Here is a 21,510-nt window from a genome sequence, read left to right on the forward strand (position 1 = left end):
TAAAAATTCTTAGTGAACCTTCTGCCCATCTTTTTAAAAACTCTAGATACTCATGTTTGGCCAGTAAGTACCTGCTAGGGAGTGCTATGAAATTTCCTCATCCCAATGATCTTGACCCATTTTCAAGGTAACAGGGGTCAAGTATATTGAAAACTTTGAGGATCGATCTTCTTAAGTTCTAAAAGACCCAATGGCCTGATATTTGCTAGCATGTACCTTGGACAGATTGGTATATAGTTTCCTTGTTTAAATGACCGTTACCTATTCACAAGGTAACAGGGGTCAATTAGTTAAAAGTTAATTTGAAAGTATTATTCTCAAGTTCTAAAAGGCCAGGGTACTGGTCTTAAACCTGTAGGTACCTGCTATGGACTGATACAACATTTCCTCTTATCAATGACCTTGACCTGTTTTCAAAGTCATCAGGGTTAGATGTGGTAAACCTTTGGTCAATCAGTGACTACAATGGAATTAGACCAGATTTTGTGAAGGTCATTGCTGTAGCTTCCCTTGTGACTGGGGAAAATGGCAGACACTTCTATAACCTTGATACATACATAACTTACTGCTGTTTTGTAAAATCAATAGATGTTTCAATAAAAGAAATATTATTTCTGTAATGCCAAAAGTATCAGGTCTTGTCTTGTTTAATGGCAGAATTCCAAGGAAATGATAACACATTTACTTTGGAGTGTTATTTTGGAGGCAGAGTTACTCATGATCTCAGGTCAGTGACTTTACTGAGAAGGCAGTGGTTGTTAATCTGTAGTGTTGAAATATTGAATTACCAAAATAATTATATTTAAGCAATTCTAGAACAAACTTTAAAGATTAATCACTGATGTCATTGACCTCCAATATCAAGGCCATCATAAGACTAGACAGGAAATAATCAACTTTTAATTATATAGATTTGGATAATTTTTTAAATGGACATTTCTTGAGTTTCGTTATTTTGTCAGTAGCTATCAAAAGATACACGTATATATAATTTCTGAAAATTCCTTTAAAAGTAAACAGTTGTTTAATCTATCAGTAAAAATGGAGTAAGTCTGTTTCTTTTCTTTACTGAGCCACCTGTTCCATTGTGGTACAGACACCTTACTGAAGTACTATATGTTATTTGATGACCCATACTGCTTCTTATGTTTGTACAAATTCAAATCACATGTGTCAGATTTGGACTTGTGACTCATATGTAGTGTGGAGAGTACAGGTGGTTACAATATCCAGCTCTTCGGCCTCAGAGGAATGGCATAGCCGGGATCCTGACAATGTTGAATAAACATTTTATTAATTAAATTTGTCCCCAGATAAATGATATCTAAAATGCTCTGTTTGTTGATGGTCTACAACCATTTAATTCTCAAAGTCAGAATGTGTATTTCATAACAAAAAGTTTATACCAAAGTTAATTACAACAAGTTGATGTGTTTTTGCCTAAGAGATCAGTGGCCTGTGGTAGGTGGCCCTCAATACACTACAGCCCGGTGACACCTTATGACTCTCCATTCCTAGATAAGATTATGAAACCCTGTATTATTGTGTGGAGGGTATAATCTGTCTCTTGTGTCCCGTGCGTCTAAATATTACATGTAGCAAGTGTTTTACTGGTGACGTAACTGGAGGATCAATGAGTTTGTGTACAGTACAGTATAGACAGTTGTCACTGGGTCTTATCAGTAGGGATACTGTACAGACAGTTGTCACTGGGTCTTATCAGTAGGGATAATTATACTGTACAGACAGTTGTCACTGGGTCTTAATCAGTAGGGATATAATACTGTACAGACAGTTGTCACTGGGTCTTATCAATAGGGATGTATACTGTACAGACAGTTGTCACTGGGTCTTATCAGTAGGGATGTATACTGTACAGACAGTTGTCACTGGGTCTTATCAGTAGGGATATATACTGTACAGACAGTTGTCACTGGGTCTTATCAATAGGGATGTATACTGTACAGACAGTTGTCACTGGGTCTTATCAGTGGGGATGTATACTGTACAGACAGTTGTCACTGGGCCTTATCAGTAGGGATATATACTGTACAGACAGTTGTCACTGGGTCTTATCAGTAGGGATGTATACTGTACAGACAGTTGTCACTGGGTCTTATCAGTGGGGATGTATACTGTACAGACAGTTGTCACTGGGTCTTATCAGTAGGGATACTGTACAGACAGTTGTCACTGGGTCTTATCAGTAGGGATGTATACTGTACAGACAGTTGTCACTGGGTCTTATCAGTGGGGATGTATACTGTACAGACAGTTGTCACTGGGCCTTATCAGTAGGGATATATACTGTACAGACAGTTGTCACTGGGTCTTACCAGTAGGGATGTATACTGTACAGACAGTTGTCACTGGGTCTTATCAGTGGGGATGTATACTGTACAGACAGTTGTCACTGGGCCTTATCAGTAGGGATATATACGGTACAGACAGTTGTCACTGGGTCTTATCAGTTGGGATGTATACTGTACGGACAGTTGTCACTGGGTCTTATCAGTAGGGATGTATACTGTACAGACAGTTGTCACTGGGTCTAATCAATGGGGATGTATACTGTACAGACAGTTGTCACTGGGTCTTATCAGTGGGGATGTATACTGTACAGACAGTTGTCACTGGGTCTTATCAGTGGGGATATATACTGTACAGACAGTTGTCACTGGGTCTTATCATTTGGGATGTATACTGTACAGACAGTTGTCACTGGGTCTTATCAGTGGGGATATATACTGTACAGACAGTTGTCACTGGGTCTTATCAGTAGGGAGGTATACTGTACAGACAGTTGTCACTGGGTCTTATCAGTTGGGATGTATACTGTACAGACAGTTGTCACTGGGTCTTATCAGTTGGGATGTATACTGTACGGACAGTTGTCACTGGGTCTTATCAGTTGGGATGTATACTGTACGGACAGTTGTCACTGGGTCTTATCAGTTGGGATGTATACTGTACAGACAGTTGTCACTGGGGCTTATCAGTGGGGATATATACTGTACAGACAGTTGTCACTGGGTCTTATCAGTTGGGACGTATACTGTACAGACAGTTGTCACTGGGTCTTATCAGTGGGGATATATACTGTACAGACAGTTGTCACTGGGTCTTATTAGTAGGGAGGTATACTGTACAGACAGTTGTCACTGGGTCTTATCAGTTGGGATGTATACTGTACAGATAGTTGTCACTGGGTCTTATCAGTTGGGATGTATACTGTACGGACAGTTGTCACTGGGTCTTATCAGTTGGGATGTATACTGTACGGACAGTTGTCACTGGGTCTTATCAGTTGGGATGTATACTGTACAGACAGTTGTCACTGGGTCTTATCAGTAGGGATGTATACTGTACAGACAGTTGTCACTGGGTCTTATCAGTTGGGATGTAAACTGTACGGACAGTTGTCACTGGGTCTTATCAGTTGGGATGTATACTGTACGGACAGTTGTCACTGGGTCTTATCAGTTCGGATGTATACTGTACAGACAGTTGTCACTGGGTCTTATCAGTTGGGATGTATACTGTACAGACAGTTGTCACTGGGTCTTATCAATAGGGATGTATACTGTACAGACAGTTGTCACTGGGTCTTATCAGTAGGGATACTGTACAGACAGTTGTCACTGGGTCTTATCAGTAGAGATATATACTGTACAGACAGTTGTCACTGGGTCTTATCAGTTGGGATGTATACTGTACAGACAGTTGTCACTGGATCTTATCAATGGGGATGTATACTGTACAGACAGTTGTCACTGGGTCTTATCAGTAGGGATATATACTGTACAGACAGTTGTCACTGGGTCTTATCAGTAGGGATGTATACTGTACAGACAGTTGTCACTGGGTCTTATCAATGGGGATGTATAGTATACTGTACAGACAGTTGTCACTGGGTCTTATCAATGGGGATGTATAGTATACTGTACAGACAGTTGTCACTGGGTCTTATCAGTTGGGATATATACTGTACAGACAGTTGTCACTGGGTCTTATCAATGGGGATGTATAGTATACTGTACAGACAGTTGTCACTGGGTCTTATCAATGGGGATGTATAGTATACTGTACAGACAGTTGTCACTGGGTCTTATCAGTAGGGATGTATACTGTACAGACAGTTGTCACTGGGTCTTATCAGTAGGGATATATACTGTACAGACAGTTGTCACTGGGTCTTATCAGTAGGGATGTATACTGTACAGACAGTTGTCACTGGGCCTTATCAATGGGGATGTATAGTATACTGTACAGATAGTTGTCACTGGGTCTTATCAGTAGGAATGTATACTGTACAGACAGTTGTCACTGGGTCTTATCAGTAGGGATGTATACTGTACAGACAGTTGTCACTGGGCCTTATCAGTAGGAATGTATACTGTACAGACAGTTGTCACTGGGTCTTATCAGTGGGGATGTATACTGTACAGACAGTTGTCACTGGGCCTTATCAATGGGGATGTATAGTATACTGTACAGATAGTTGTCACTGGGTCTTATCAGTAGGGATGTATACTGTACAGACAGTTGTCACTGGGTCTTATCAGTAGGGATGTATACTGTACAGACAGTTGTCACTGGGTCTTGACAGTAGGGATGTATACTGTACAGACAGTTGTCACTGGGTCTTATCAGTAGGGATAATTATACTGTACGGACAGGTGTCACTGGGTCTTATCAGTAGGAATGTATACTGTACAGACAGTTGTCACTGGGTCTTATCAGTAGGGATGTATACTGTACAGACAGTTGTCACTGGGTCTTATCAGTAGGGATGTATACTGTACAGACAGTTGTCACTGGGTCTTATCAGTTGGGATGTATACTGTACAGACAGTTGTCACTGGGTCTTGTCAGTAGGGATATATACTGCACAGACAGTTGTCACTGGGCCTTATCAGTAGGGATACTGTATAGACAGTTGTCACTGGGTCTTATCAGTAGGGATACTGTACAGGCAGTTGTCACTGGATCTTATCAGTAGGGATACTGTACAGACAGTTGTCACTGAGTCTTATCAGTAGGGATACTGTATAGACAGTTGTCACTGGGTCTTATCAGTAGGGATACTGCACAGACAGTTGTCACTGGGTCTTATCAGTAGGGATACTGTACAGACAGTTGTCACTGAGTCTTATCAGTAGGGATACTGTACAGACAGTTGTCACTGAGTCTTATCAGTTGGGATATATACTGTACAGACAGTTGTCACTGGGTCTTATCAGTAGGGATATATACTGTACAGACAGTTGTCACTGGGTCTTATCAATAGGGATGTATACTGTACAGACAGTTGTCACTGGGTCTTATCAGTAGGGATATATACTGTACAGACAGTTGTCACTGGGTCTTATCAGTTGGGATGTATACTGTACGGACAGTTGTCACTGGGTTTTATCAGTTGGGATGTATACTGTACAGACAGTTGTCACTGGGTCTTATCAATGGGGATGTATACTGTACAGACAGTTGTCACTGGGTCTTATCAATGGGGATGTATACTGTACAGACAGTTGTCACTAAGTCTTATCAGTTGGGATGTATACTGTACAGACAGTTGTCACTGGGTCTTATCAGTAGGGATGTATATCGACAGACAGTTGTCACTGGGTCTTGTCATTAGGGATGTATACTGTACAGACAGTTGTCACTGGTTCTTATCAGTAGGGATAATTATACTGTACGGACAGTTGTCACTGGATCTTATCAGTAGGGATATATACTGTACAGACAGTTGTCACTGGGTCTTATCAGAAGGGATGTATATTGTACAGACAGTTGTCACTGGGTCTTATCAATAGGGATGTATACTGTACAGACAGTTGTCACTGGGTCTTATCAGTAGGGATGTATACTGTACAGACAGTTGTCACTGGGTCTTGTCAGTAGGGATGTATACTGTACAGATAGTTGTCACTGGGTCTTGTCAGTAGGGATGTATACTGTACAGACAGTTGTCACTGGGTCTTATCAGGAATTATTGGTATGCACTTACCTGTAAATTCTACCCCGACATAAGGAATTATTGGTATGCACTTACCTTTAAATTTATTTTTACATGTAATATATCAAACAATTTCAAAAGCATGACCAAGGGCAAATTTTGTGTTTATTACCTGATGTGTCATAAAATATACATTTTGTTCTATTTATAAAATAGGATATCTTTAGGATGGGAGACACTATATGTACAGTCAAACCTGTCGATGTCTATAACAACCACCCAAGAGAGATGTCAAAATAGTCTTTATAGACAGATTAGAAACTTGGCAAAATTATGAAGTTTGTTTATATCTAAGTAGATTATTTCTGACATTTCATTTGTAAAAACATAATGAAATATATTATATAAAACATAGCATTTGAAGATAAAGGTGGCTGTATTATATAAAACATAGCATTGGAAGATAAAGTTGGCTATAAATTCAAGTCTGATTAGTTGTCTTTCATTTATTGTCTTTATATAGAAGTGTTTCCATATATAAATACAGCATAGCTTTGTGTGATACCTGAAATGGAAACACATCAAAATCAATTATCATTATTTTCCATATTGTATTCTTAGTTGTTGTATTCTAATTATATAAGTTGTCATTATTTGAGTAGTAAATTAATATAAGTGCCCTCATATAGAGGTGTTCCTTACTAAAATTGCTTGCTGGAGATTAATTTTGAGTCTGAGTGTTGAAAGGTTTTCCTAATCAACATGTACATATGGCCATCATATCAACAGAAATTGTAATCTTCTGAGCCGGAGTTAAGGATAGTCAAATTTATAATGTAATATTTTACCGTTTATATCTCACAATATTCTACAGTTTATATCTGACAATATTTTACAGTTTTTATCTCACAATATTTTACAGTTTATATCTGACAATATTTTACAGTTTTTATCTCACAATATTCTACAGTTTATATCTCACAATATTCTACAGTTTATATCTCACAATATTCTACAGTTTATATCTCACAATATTCTACAGTTTATATCTCACAATATTTTACCGTTTATATCTCACAATATTCTACAGTTTATATCTCACAATATTCTAGAGTTTATATCTCACAATATTCTACAGTTTATATCTCACAATATTTTACCGTTTATATCTCACAATATTCTACAGTTTATATCTCACAATATTCTACAGTTTATATCTCACAATATTTTACCGTTTATATCTCACAATATTCTACAGTTTATATCTCACAATATTCTACAGTTTATATCTCACAATATTTTACCGTTTATATCTCACAATATTCTACAGTTTATATCTCACAATATTCTACAGTTTATATCTTATAATATTCTACAGTTTATATCTCACAATATTCTACAGTTTATATCTCACAATATTCTACAGTTTATATCTCACAATATTTTACCGTTTATATCTCACAATATTCTACAGTTTATATCTCACAATATTCTACAGTTTATATCTCACAATATTTTACAGTTTATATCTCACAATATTCTAGTTTATATCTCACAATATTTTACAGTTTATATCTCACAATATTCTACAGTTTATATCTCACAATATTTTACCGTTTATATTTTATATCTCACAATATTCTACAGTTTATATCTCTCAATATTTTACCGTTTATATCTCACAATATTCTACAGTTTATATCTCACAATATTCTAGAGTTTATATCTCACAATATTCTACAGTTTATATCTCACAATATTCTACAGTTTATATCTCACAATATTTTACCGTTTATATCTCACAATATTCTACAGTTTATATCTCACAATATTCTAAAATTTATATCTCACAATATTCTACAGTTTATATCTCACAATATTTTACCGTTTATATCTCACAATATTCTACAGTTTATATCTCACAATATTCTACAGTTTATATCTTATAATATTCTACAGTTTATATCTCACAATATTCTACAGTTTATATCTCACAATATTCTAAAGTTTATATCTCACAATATTCTACAGTTTATATCTCACAATATTTTACCGTTTATATCTCACAATATTCTACAGTTTATATCTCACAATATTCTACAGTTTATATCTTATAATATTCTACAGTTTATATCTCACAATATTCTACAGTTTATATCTCACAATATTCTACAGTTTATATCTCACAATATTTTACCGTTTATATCTCACAATATTCTACAGTTTATATCTCACAATATTCTACAGTTTATATCTCACAATATTTTACAGTTTATATCTCACAATATTCTAGTTTATATCTCACAATATTTTACAGTTTATATCTCACAATATTCTACAGTTTATATCTCACAATATTTTACCGTTTATATTTTATATCTCACAATATTCTACAGTTTATATCTCTCAATATTTTACCGTTTATATCTCACAATATTCTACAGTTTATATCTCACAATATTCTACAGTTTATATCTCACAATATTTTACCGTTTATTAGCTCACCTGCCCGAAGGGCAAGTGAGCTTATGCCGTGGCGCGGCGTCCGTCGTCCGTCCGGCCGTCCGGCCGTCCGGCCGTCCGTCCGGCGTCAACTTTTCCATTCAAGCAACTTCTTCTCAATAACCAAAAGGCCCAGAGACCTAATATTGGGCCTGTAGCATGCTGGGGTGAAGGGCTACCAAGTTTGTTCAAATGAAGAACGTTGACCTTCATTCAAGGTCACAGGGGTCAAAAAGGCTAAAATCTTTAAACGACTTCTTCTCAATAACCAAGAGTCCCAGGGAGTTGATATTAGGTCTGTAGCATGCTGGGGTGAAGGGCTACCAAGTTTGTTCAAATGAATGACCTTGACTTTCATTCAAGGTCACAGGGGTCAAATATGCTAAAAAAAAATAAACGACTTCTTCTAAATAGCCAAAAGACCCAGGGACTTGATATTGGGTCTGTAGCATGCTGGGGTGAAGGTCTACCAAGTTTGTTCAAATGAATGACCTTGACCTTCATTCAAGGTCACAGGAGTCAAAAAGGCTAAAATCTTTAAACGACTTCTTCTCAATAACCAACAGATCCAGAGACCTAATATTTGGCCTGCAGCATGCTAGGATGAAGGGCTCCCAAGTTTGTTCAAATGAATGACCTTGACCTTCATTCAAGGTCACAGGAGTCAAAAAGGCTAAAATCTTTAAACGACTTCTTCTCAATAACCAACAGATCCAGAGACCTAATATTTGGCCTGCAGCATGCTAGGATGAAGGGCTCCCAAGTTTGTTCAAATGAATGACCTTGACCTTCATTCAAGGTCACAGGAGTCAAAAAGGCTAAAATCTTTAAATGACTTCTTCTCAATAACCAAGAGGCCCAGGGAGTTGATATTGGGTCTGTAGCATGCTGGGGTAAAGGGCTCCCAAGTTTGTTCAAATGAATGACCTTGATCTTCATTCAAGGTCACAGGAGTCAAAAAGGCTGAAATCTTTAAACGACTTCTTCTCAATAACCAAGAGGCCCAGGGAGTTGATATTGGGTCTGTAGTATGCTGGGGTAAAGGGCTACCAAGTTTGTTCAAATGAATGACCTTGATCTTTATTCAAGGTCACAGGAGTCAAAAAGGCTAAAATCTTTAAACGACTTCTTCTCAATAACCAACAGTCCCAGGGAGTTGGTATTGGGTCTGTAGCATGCTGGGGTGAAGGGCTACCTAGTTTGTTCAAATGAATGACCTTGACCTTCATTCAATGTCACAGGGACCAAACAGGCTAAAATCTTTAAACGACTTCTTCTCAATAACCAAAAGTCCCAGGGAGTTGATATTGGGTTTGTAGCATGCTGCGGTAAAGGGCTACCAAATTTGTTCAAATGAATGACCTTGACCTTCATTCAAGGTCACAGGAGTCAAAAAGGCTAAAATCTTTAAACGACTTCTTCTCAATAACCAACAGTCCCAGAGACCTAATATTTGGCCTGTAGCATGCTGGGGTAAAGGGCTACCAAGTTTGTTCAAATGAATGACCTTGACCTTCATTCAAGGTCACTGGAGTCAAAAAGGCTAACATTTTAAAACGACTTCTTCTCAATAACCAACAGTCCCAGAGACCTAATATTTGGCCTGTAGCATGCTGGGGTGAAGGGCTCGCAAGTTTGTTCAATTGAATGACCTTGACCTTCATTCAAGGTCACAGGAGTCAAAAAGGCTAAAAATTTTAACAACTTCTTCTCAATTACCAACAGTCCCAGAGACCTAATATTTGGCCTGTAGCATGCTGGGGTGAAGGGCTCGCAAGTTTGTTCAAATGAATGACCTTGACCTTCATTCAAGGTCACAGGAGTCAAAAAGGCTAAAATCTTGACACGACTTCTTCTCAATAACCAAGAGTCCCATGGAGTTAATATTGTGTCTGTAGCATGCTGGGGTAAAGGGCTACCAAGTTTGTTCAAATGAATGACCCTGACTTGCATTCAAGGTCACGTCGATCAAGTATGCTTAAATCTTTAAATGACTTTAAGTGAAAAGCCAAAGTGCAGAGAGACATTATATTGGTCCTGTAGCATGCTTTCAAATAACTGCAGGATCCATATATGAAAAGATCACTGCATTGCAGGTGAGCGATTTGGGCCCATTGGGCCCTTGTATCTCACAATATTTTACCGTTTATATCTCACAATATTCTACAGTTTATATCTCACAATATTCTACAGTTTATATCTGACAATATTTTACAGTTTATATCTCACAATATTTTACCGTTTATATCTCACAATATTCTACAGTTTATATCTCATAATATTCTACAGTTTATATCTCACAATATTTTACAGTTTATATCTCACAATATTCTACAGTTGATATCTCACAATATTCTACAGTTTATATCTCACAATATTTTACCGTTTATATCTCACCATATTTTACCGTTTATATCTCACAATATTCTACAGTTTATATCTCACAATATTCTACACTTTATATCTCACAATATTTTACCGTTTATATCTCACAATATTTTACCGTTTATATCTCACAATATTCTACACTTTATATCTCACAATATTCTACAGTTTATATCTGACAATATTTTACAGTTTATATCTCACAATATTCTACAGTTTATATCTGATAATATTTTACAGTTTATATCTCACAATATTCTACAGTTTATATCTCACAATATTCTACAGTTTATATCTCACAATATTCTACAGTTTATATCTCACAATATTTTACAGTTTATATCTCACAATATTCTACAGTTTTTATCTGACAATATTCTACAGTATATATCTCACAATATTCTACAGTTTATATCTCACAATATTCTACAGTTTATATCTTACAATATTTTACAGTTTATATCTCACAATATTCTACAGTTTTTATCTGACAATATTCTACAGTATATATCTCACAATATTCTACAGTTTATATCTCACAATATTCTACAGTATATATCTCACAATATTCTACAGTTTATATCTCACAATATTCTACAGTTTTTATCTGACAATATTCTACAGTATATATCTCACAATATTCTACAGTTTATATCTCACAATATTCTACAGTTTATATCTCACAATATTCTACACTTTATATCTCACAATATTCTACAGTTTATATCTGCTACAGTTTATATCTGACAATATTCCACAGTTTATATCTCACAATATTCTACAGTTTATATCTCACAATATTCTACTGTTTATATCTCACAATATTTTACAGTTTATATCTGACAATATTCTACAGTTTATATCTCATAATATTCTACAGTTTATATCTCACAATATTCTACAGTTTATATCTCACAATATTCTAGAGTTTAATCTCACAATATTCTACAGTTTATATCTCACAATATTTTACAGTTTTTATCTGACAATATTCTACAGTATATATCTCACAATATTCTACAGTTTTTATCTCACAATATTCTACAGTATATATCTCACAATATTTTACAGTTTATATCTCACAATATTCTACAGTTTATATCTCACAATATTCTACACTTTATATCTGACAATATTCTACAGTTTATATCTCACAATATTCTACAGTTTATATCTCACAATATTCTACAGTATATATCTCACAATATTTTACAGTTTATATCTCACAATATTCTACAGTTTTTATCTGACAATATTCTACAGTATATATCTCACAATATTCTACAGTTTATATCTCACAATATTCTACAGTTGATATCTTACAATATTTTACAGTTTATATCTCACAATATTCTACAGTTTTTATCTGACAATATTCTACAGTATATATCTCACAATATTCTACAGTTTATATCTCACAATATTCTACAGTATATATCTCACAATATCCTACAGTTTATATCTCACAATATTCTACAGTTTATATCTCACAATATTCTTCAGTTTATATCTCACAATATTCTACAGTTTATATCTCACAATATTCTACACTTTATATCTCACAATATTCTACAGTTTATATCTGACAATATTCTACAGTTTATATCTGACATTATAATCCTGGTTATATCAATATATTTTGCGGAGCAATAAAAATGCTTTCAAATGCCAAAGTCCTCCCTACTTTTATTCAAAGTGTATATGTTAGCTTTCTAGGCTAATTATTATTAGATGTCAATAGATAATATATAGTACCCTTTTAAAATAGGAACACAGTCATTGCATCCCTGAACTCATATTTGTGGATTTTTTAGGATTTGCAAAACTGGTATTGAGAACCTAACTTATTGTTTTTAATGCCTGAAATTCCTACAAATATCAGCAAGACATATCATTCACAAAAGAAATTTTTAAATTCAGAAATCATTGTAATCCAAGCTGAAGTCCATTACATAGTAACACATCTGACATGGTCTTCTATTACAATATTATGTCCATATTAAGCTTCATGAAGCTCCAGTTTATTTCTCCATGTGTGCTAACACACAGAACAAAATGGCATCAATCCATAATCTATGGTAATCTATATTTCTTATATTTTAAAAAGACAACATTTTCCTGAGATTGTAACTGTATCTTATAATCTCTCTGTCATTAGCTACACAGGTGACACATCCACTGGTGTGGAGATTTCATTACCTATATTATTTACCTATAGAGCTGTTCTGTCCATACATGTATACCAGTATAGAGACTAGTAGATAATCTGCATACATGTACCGCTGCATATGTGTGATCACACCTTGACGTCCTATATACCAACTCATTACATTCTCAGTCAGAAAAGTGTTAAAATACATGGGACATGTTGTATAGATGTTCCCACAGTCACGCTTGATTTAAACAAGTACAATCAGGCCAGGTAGAAATGCTAATACCGGTATGTGCCGGGTAGTAAAGGGTGTTCCTCTATCACGCTGATACTAATGCTGTCTGTACCAGAACATATTCATATATAACTCATATCTTGTTGAGGAAATTGACATAGTAAATAAAGGTATTAAAAAATCTATAACATAAATGCACAAAATGTTTTAACAAATAACAAAATTGTCATTTCATAATTTTAAAGATGTACTTTTTTATGCAGCTTCAGTAAGATATCTAGACAACTTACTGCCATTTTAATATTTCGTTGTTTGCTAGATTTTTATTTTGCAGTGTTATTGTGTGACAAGTTATGTGAGACCTCCTGCTCCATGTATTTAATGCCAATGGCAATTATCTATAAATATTTATTATAAATAGTGTCTACAGTGTTAAGTTTTTTGTGTCCACAGAATTATCTACAACAGTCGGGAGATCCTAAGTGGATGGATGACATCAAAAAAGACCTTCATCGACAGTTTCCCCTACACGAGATGTTCAAAAGTAAAGATGGATATGGGTTAGTACAATGTTCCACCAGTAAAACGCTAGCTATAACTGCTATCCTACCGGAGGATTGTGTCCATCACCAGAATATTTGATAATGGTTGGAGGATGTTTCTTATTTTTTCAGTTATGCCAGTCACATTGACTTGTGACGGTTTTCATGTTTTACACATGTGGACAATATAAAAAATTATCTTTGTGTTGTACCTTGAAAGAGTAATGGTTTACCTGAGTGTCGCACCTTGACAAAGTAATGGTTTACCTGAGTGTCCCACCTTGACAAAGCAATGGTTTACCTGAGTGTCCCACCTTGACAAGGTAATGGTTTACCTGAGAGTCCCACCTTGACAAAGTAATGGTTTACCTGAGTGTCGCACCTTGACAAAGTAATGGTTTACCTGAGTGTCCCACCTTGACAAAGCAATGGTTTACCTGAGTGTCGCACCTTGACAAAGTAATGGTTTACCTGAGTGTCCCACCTTGACAAAGTAATGGTTTACCTGAGTGTCCCACCTCAACAAAGTAATGGTTTACCTGAGGGTCCCACCTTGACAAAGTAATGGTTTACCTGAGTGTCCCACCTCGACAAAGTAATGGTTTACCTGAGGGTCCCACCTTGACAAAGCAATGGTTTACCTGAGTGTCGCACCTTGACAAAGTAATGGTTTACCTGAGTGTCCCACCTTGACAAAGTAATGGTTTACCTGAGTGTCCCACCTTGACAAAGTAATGGTTTACCTGAGTGTTATTATATACATCAAATTGAAATTTGATGCATGTATTATGTTCCTATGGTATAGTGTCTGCATCAATATTCTTACCCATTTTTTACTTTACTTTTTTGGTACAATTTTAACCAAGTCCAAGAATATTTGGGTCAAGTCTTTACATGGGTCAGGTAATCAAGGTTGCAGATGCTGAATTTGTCCTACATTTCATATTACCATGAACTTGAAATCATTGGATAGGGTCAGACAGGTAATGTATCTGTTTGCAGTGCTCTTGTTACACATAATATTGATCAACAGATCTTAAGTGTTTTTATAGGTAAAAGATAAAGATTTACCTGCGTTACACCTGGACAAATACTGATTTACTTACATTGCATATCTCTTGAATTCTGATATTATAAATTGTGTTCCTTCTGTGACAGGAATTCTGATATTATAAATTGTGTTCCTTCTGTGACAGGAATTCTGATATTATAAATTGTGTTCCTTCTGTGACAGGAATTCTGATATTATAAATTGTGTTCCTTCTGTGACAGGAATTCTGATATTATAAATTGTGTTCCTTCTGTGACAGGAATTCTGATATTATAAATTGTGTTCCTTCTGTGACAGGAGAAATGGTTTGAGATTCTGATTTACATACACTGTATACCTGTATGAAGTACATGTACAGTGGAACTTCGTTAACTCGAACTCGACGAGACCACGAGAAAACTTCGAGTTATCTGAGTGTTCGAATTAAGCGAGTTGTCATTTTTTGTATGATCATTATAACTCCGCTCTGTCACTCATCAGTTTAGTGTAAAGACTGGTCAATACATGTACATGTATATGTAATATTTCCTTCTGTCTCTCGTATTTTGTGTAGTTTTGCCGATAGACAGTCATGATAGAGTTTCTTTCACTTAGTCACTTCAATAATTATATATATAATGATATAATAATAATACTGTTTGACAGGTCTACTTACATTTTACCATTAACCACACCATTTCCGTGTGTATTAGCACAGGAAGTTGAGCTGCGCATGTGCGTATAAAATGTTACTGTTACTGAGTTTGCACGTTATCCGATTTAATAGACAGCGGTGACAGTTTATACAGACATTTTGGTTTGTTTTTGTTTAACGTCCTATTAACAGCCAGGGTCATTTAAGGACGTGCCAGGTTTTGGAGGTTTAGGAAAGCCGGAGTACCCGGTGAAAAACCACCAGCCTACGGTCAGTACCTGGCAACTGCCCCACGTAGGTTTCGAATTCGCAACCAAGAGGTGGAGGGCTAGTGTTAAAGTGTCGGGACACCTTAACCACTTGGCCACCGCGGCCCCTAAAATGTTACTGTTATACAGACGTACTCTGAACACCTCAGAAGTTATTACGCTATTGTTTCAGTCGTTTAAAGATTTAATAGGCAGCGGTAACTGTTTCATTTCTACACCTGTACAAACATCAGCCAAGTACCAGAGATGTCAGAGATTTAATCAGTTTCGCTAGAGCGAGTGGGTAGATGAATTGTTGACTGTAGTGTGTAATTATTATCGGCGACCGTCTGATGTAAGTAAAGCAGTACTTTTTATGACCAAGAGTTGTTGTTATAAGATTCCACAGACAATTTGTTTACCAGTAATTAATCTATTAAACACTTATATTAATAGCATATAATATAATCGGTAGGTTTCTAGTGGCGATATCTTCAAACAGAAGTTGAGATGTTGAAAAAATGTCTACTTGAAACACATGTTCATAATGACCAGTTACGATGGCAACCAAAATATTGAAAATAAAGGTCACATAAACACATATATAATATAATTTTGTGAAGTTTCATTGAAATCGGTTCACAAGTATGAAGTTGAATTAGGGATACCAAATAAATACTGCCCTCTGATTGGTTGGAAGATTCAGTAAGATAGATTAAATGTCAAAGGAAATTCATTAAAATATCAATGTTGACAGGTCAGATTCTTGTTTTCAAAGATTAAAGTCTTTTACTTTAGTGTGGATGAAAAACTTTGTATATTGTTGGTAAGATTTACAGCGTCAGTTTCGAAGCTTATGCCATGATGTATTAAAATAAGAAATATATATATTATATTCTTAATGAAATTTTATTAGAAGATGGCCAAGAATAATGTTGTGCCAAATGTTCTTTTTGCATCAGACCATAACTTAGTTTTCTTGTCAAACATGAAACAATAAATATTAGGAAACAACTGTTTGTTGTGTTTCAGTATGTTTGTCATACGTAGCTTAATATAATACAATGCATTTGCATAATTCTGTGATGATATATCTGGATTATGTCTTATAGAACAAGAATAATCTGCATCCCATATATGTTATGTAAATTTTCAATAAGTGTAGTATTAAGTTTATATCTGAAAAAGCAAATACTATGATGAGATGGCATTTTCATTTTATTGCTTAGCAAATGTTTGAAACTTATCAAAGATTTTATGCACTGTATATTCTTTATCAACATGTTTAGCCTTCCAGTACTTTGAGTACTTTGATTTTTACTAGGATAAAGAGAGAATCTGGCCGGGACTGACAAAGTACTTCGAGTTAAGCGGGGTATTCGAGTTTTCCAAGTTCCGAGTTAACGAAGTTCCACTGTATATGATTTTATCATGTTAAACTTTAGGTTTACATATACTGTATACCTGTTGAACCCTAGGTTTACATACATTGTATACCTGTTGAACCCTAGGTTTACATACACTGTATACCTGTTGAACCCTAGGTTTACATATACTGTATACCTGTTGAACCCTAGGTTTACATACACTGTATACCTGTTGAACCCTAAGTTTACATACATTGTATACCTGTTGAACCCTAGGTTTACATACACTGTATACCTGTTGAACCCTAGGTTTACATACACTGTATACCTGTTGAACCCTAGGTTTACATACATTTTATACCTGTTGAACCCAAGGTTTACATACACTGTATACCTGTTGAACCCTAGGTTTACATATACTGTATACCTGTTGAACCCTAGATTTACATACACTGTATACCTGTTGAACCCTAGGTTTACATACACTGTATACCTGTTGAACCCTAGGTTTACATACACTATATACCTGTTGAACCCTAGGTTTACATACACTATATACCTGTTGAACCCTAAGTTTACATACACTGTATACCTGTTGAACCCTAGGTTTACATACACTGTATACCTGTTGAACCCTAGGTTTACATATACTGTATACCTGTATGACTTTTAATTTTGCCATGATTTACCTTTGCAGACAGGAGGTTTGAGATTATGATTTACAATGTAAACATGTACCTTTATGAAATGTAATTTTGCTTTGTTGTACTTTCACAGCCAAGAAGATTTGTTTAAGATCCTGAAGGCGTACACCATCCACAACCCAAAAGATGGATACTGTCAGGCACAGGCACCCATCGCGGCAGTTCTACTGATGCACATGCCTGCAGAACAGGCCTTCTGGTGTCTGGTGTCCATCTGTGAGAAGTACCTACCTGGTTACTACAGTCATGGACTGGTCAGTATATAGTAATTAACTCACCTGGTTACTACAGTCCTGGACTGGTTAGTATACAGTAATTATCTCACCTGGTTACAACAGTCCTGGACTGGTCAGTATACAGTAATTACCTCACCTGGTTACTACAGTCCTGGACTGGTCAGTATACAGTAATTACCTCACCTGGACTGGTCAGTATACAGTAATTACCTCACCTGGACTGGTCAGTATACAGTAATTACCTCACCTGGTTACTACAGTCCTGGACTGGTCAGTATACAGTAATTACCTCACCTGGTTACTACAGTCCTGGACTGGTCAGTATACAGTAATTACCTCACCTGGTTACCACAGTCCTGGACTGGTCAGTATATAGTAATTACCTCACCTGGTTACTACAGTCCTGGACTGGTCAGTATACAGTAATTACCTCACCTGGACTAGTCAGTATACAGTAATTACCTCACCTGGACTAGTCAGTATACAGTAATTACCTCACCTGGTTACTACAGTCCTGGACTGGTCAGTATACAGTAATTACCTCACCTGGTTACTACAGTCCTGGACTGGTCAGTATACAGTAATTACCTCACCTGGTTACCACAGTCCTGGACTGGTCAGTATACAGTAATTACCTCACCTGGTTACTACAGTCCTGGACTGGTCAGTATACAGTTATTACCTCGCCTGGTTACTACAGTCCTGGACTGGTCAGTATACAGTAATTACCTTGCCTGGTTACTACAGTCTTGGACTGGTCAGTATGCAGTAATTACCTCACCTGGTTACAACAGTCCTGGACTGGTCAGTATACAGTAATTACCTCACCTGGACTGGTCAGTATACAGTAATTACCTCACCTGGACTGGTCAGTATACAGTAATTACCTCACCTGGACTGGTCAGTATACAGTAATTACCTCACCTGGTTACTACAGTCCTGGACTGGTCAGTATACAGTAATTACCTCACCTGGTTACTACAGTCCTGGACTGGTCAGTATACAGTAATTACCTCACCTGGTTACTACAGTCCTGGACTGGTCAGTATACAGTAATTACCTCACCTGGACTGGTCAGTATACAGTAATTACCTCACCTGGACTGGTCAGTATACAGTAATTACCTCACCTGGTTACTACAGTCCTGGACTGGTCAGTATACAGTAATTATCTCACCTGGTTACTACAGTCATGGACTGGTCAGTATATAGTAATACCTCACCTGGACTGGTCAGTACACAGTAATTACCTCACCTGGTTACAACAGTCCTGGACTGGTCAGTATACAGTAATTACCTCACCTGGTTACTACAGTCATGGACTGGTCAGTATACAGTAATTACCTCACCTGGTTACTACAGTCATGGACTGGTCAGTATACAGTAATTACCTCACCTGGTTACTACAGTCCTGGACTGGTCAGTATACAGTAATTACCTCACCGGGTTACAACAGTCCTGGACTGGTCAGTATACAGTAATTACCTCACCTGGTTACAACAGTCCTGGACTGGTCAGTATACAGTAATTACCTCACCTGGTTACTACAGTCCTGGACTGGTCAGTATACAGTAATTACCTCACCTGGTTACTACAGTCCTGGACTGGTCAGTAAACAGTAATTTACTCACCTGGTTATGGCTAAGTGAAAGGACATACATGTATGTGGAAAATCCATAATTGACTTCCAGTTATAATCAGATGGCATTTCTGATATAATGACTGATTACTTAATCAGATGACTGTATGTTCAAATTTCTTTAAAATGTCGATACTTTTCAGTCGCTTCAGTTGTTTTAGTTCCTTTATGTTATAAAATTAACCTTAACATGTCCAACTTAGACAGGATTTGTAATAATATAATAAATGAAGTGTATTAGAAGTTGAAATCTTTATTATGTATACTATATGCGGGATAGTTAATTTGTTTTATCTAAAACAGAGGAAAATAGTAATTTACCGATTAAGATTCTGAAAAATTATATTTTATGAGTAACTTTTAACTTGAATTCTACTTGTTATCAGGGTAGATTTTAATTAACTAGTTGTCTTTATTTACAGGAAGCTGTACAAGTAGATGGGGATGTGCTGTTTGGACTCGTGAAGAGGACATCACCGACGATATATAAACATTTAGTAAGTAATGTGTTCAGTTCCCTGGAAGAGAACATCACCTATGATATATAAACATTTAGTAAACATCACCTACGATATATAAACATTTAGTAAGTAATGTGTTATGTTCCCAGGAAGAGAACATCGCCTATGATATATAAACATTTAGTAAACATCACCTACGATATATAAACATTTAGTAAGTAATGTGTGCTGTATCCTTGGAAGAGAACATCGCCTACGATATATAAACATTTAGTAAGTAATGTGTGATGTTCCCAGGAAGAGAACATCGCCTACTATATATAAACATTTAGTAAACATCACCTACGATATTTAAACATTTAGTAAGTAATATGTGATGTTCCCAGGAAGAGAACATTTTCTACAATATATAAACATTTAGTACATAAGATGTTCAGTTCCCTGGATAAAGATGATGTTTTGCTTGTGTAATTGCAGAAGAAACAGGATGTGTACCCAATCCTTTATATGACAGAGTGGTTTATGTGTGTGTTCACCCGAACACTTCCCTGGTCCAGTGTGCTTCGCGTGTGGGATGTGTTCTTCTGTGAAGGTGAGGCCAACAGCAATGATATCTATGCTAGGATAAAGATAAAATAGTTATGGATGAAATGCTGTTAGGATAAAACTTAGATCTGGTGTTGATCAACAAAAAGTTGTATCATGGTCTATTGTTATAAGGTCACGGTCATGATGTGAAATCTCAAGGTCATATATAGGTCACATTGCATATCTTTTGACCTCTGGTATCAAATGATGGAAGCAAAGGTCTCAGAAATCAAAACTATACTTTGAAGATGAAAGAAAATGATTATTGGATCATGTAACCTTTAATGGTGGTTACAAAGGTTCCTCTTGAGGATGTCTTGTTATTATCAACATCACATAGTAGTAACAGTACTGTGAGTAATTAATGGAGCATTGTAGTAACAGAACTGTGAGTAATTAATGGAGCATTGAGGGTTAACAAAATTAGATTTGTGGAGGTATTTATAAAAGGTCAGCCATCATTAATGATACATCCTTTTGATGTTTGTATCCAATTTTGATTGTCTTTGTGATGTTTGTACCCAGGTGTGAAGGTGTTGTTCCGTGTGGCTTTGGTCTTAATTAGGATCTCCCTCGGAGAACCTGGCACGCTATCTAAGTGTCCTTCACTCTATGAAACACTGGAGGCCCTCCGTCGGCTTCCACTTCACCTACACGAAGAGGAGGGGCTTATACAGGAAGTAAGTATTTGAGGGACTTGTACAGGAAGTAAGTATGGGAGGGACTTATACAGGAAGTAAGTCTGGGAGGGACTTATACAGGAAGTAAGTATGGGAGGGACTTATACAGGAAGTAAATATGGGAG

General features: G+C 36.2%; 1 protein-coding gene and 1 long non-coding RNA gene across 2 annotated transcripts in view; one reads left to right on the top strand and one right to left on the bottom strand.

The window, feature by feature from the left end:
* Positions 1 to 21,510, top strand: part of LOC117333249 (TBC1 domain family member 10A-like) — a 35,124-nt gene that overhangs the window by 11,808 nt on the left and 1,806 nt on the right. Inside the window, exons 4-8 of the mRNA XM_033892465.1 lie at positions 13,690 to 13,796; positions 17,856 to 18,036; positions 20,079 to 20,153; positions 20,595 to 20,709; positions 21,231 to 21,385. Coding sequence (XP_033748356.1) covers positions 13,690 to 13,796; positions 17,856 to 18,036; positions 20,079 to 20,153; positions 20,595 to 20,709; positions 21,231 to 21,385 — 633 coding nt within the window. The remainder of the gene's footprint in view (positions 1 to 13,689; positions 13,797 to 17,855; positions 18,037 to 20,078; positions 20,154 to 20,594; positions 20,710 to 21,230; positions 21,386 to 21,510) is intronic.
* On the bottom strand, positions 18,581 to 19,118 carry LOC117333250. The gene is made up of 3 exons (XR_004533859.1): positions 19,084 to 19,118; positions 18,911 to 19,036; positions 18,581 to 18,673 (listed from the first exon to the last, which is right to left on the bottom strand). It is a non-coding gene; the product is annotated as an uncharacterized LOC117333250 (long non-coding RNA).

The sequence above is a fragment of the Pecten maximus genome, chromosome 8 (assembly GCF_902652985.1).
Source record: "Pecten maximus chromosome 8, xPecMax1.1, whole genome shotgun sequence".
Taxonomy (NCBI): Eukaryota; Metazoa; Mollusca; class Bivalvia; order Pectinida; family Pectinidae; genus Pecten; species Pecten maximus.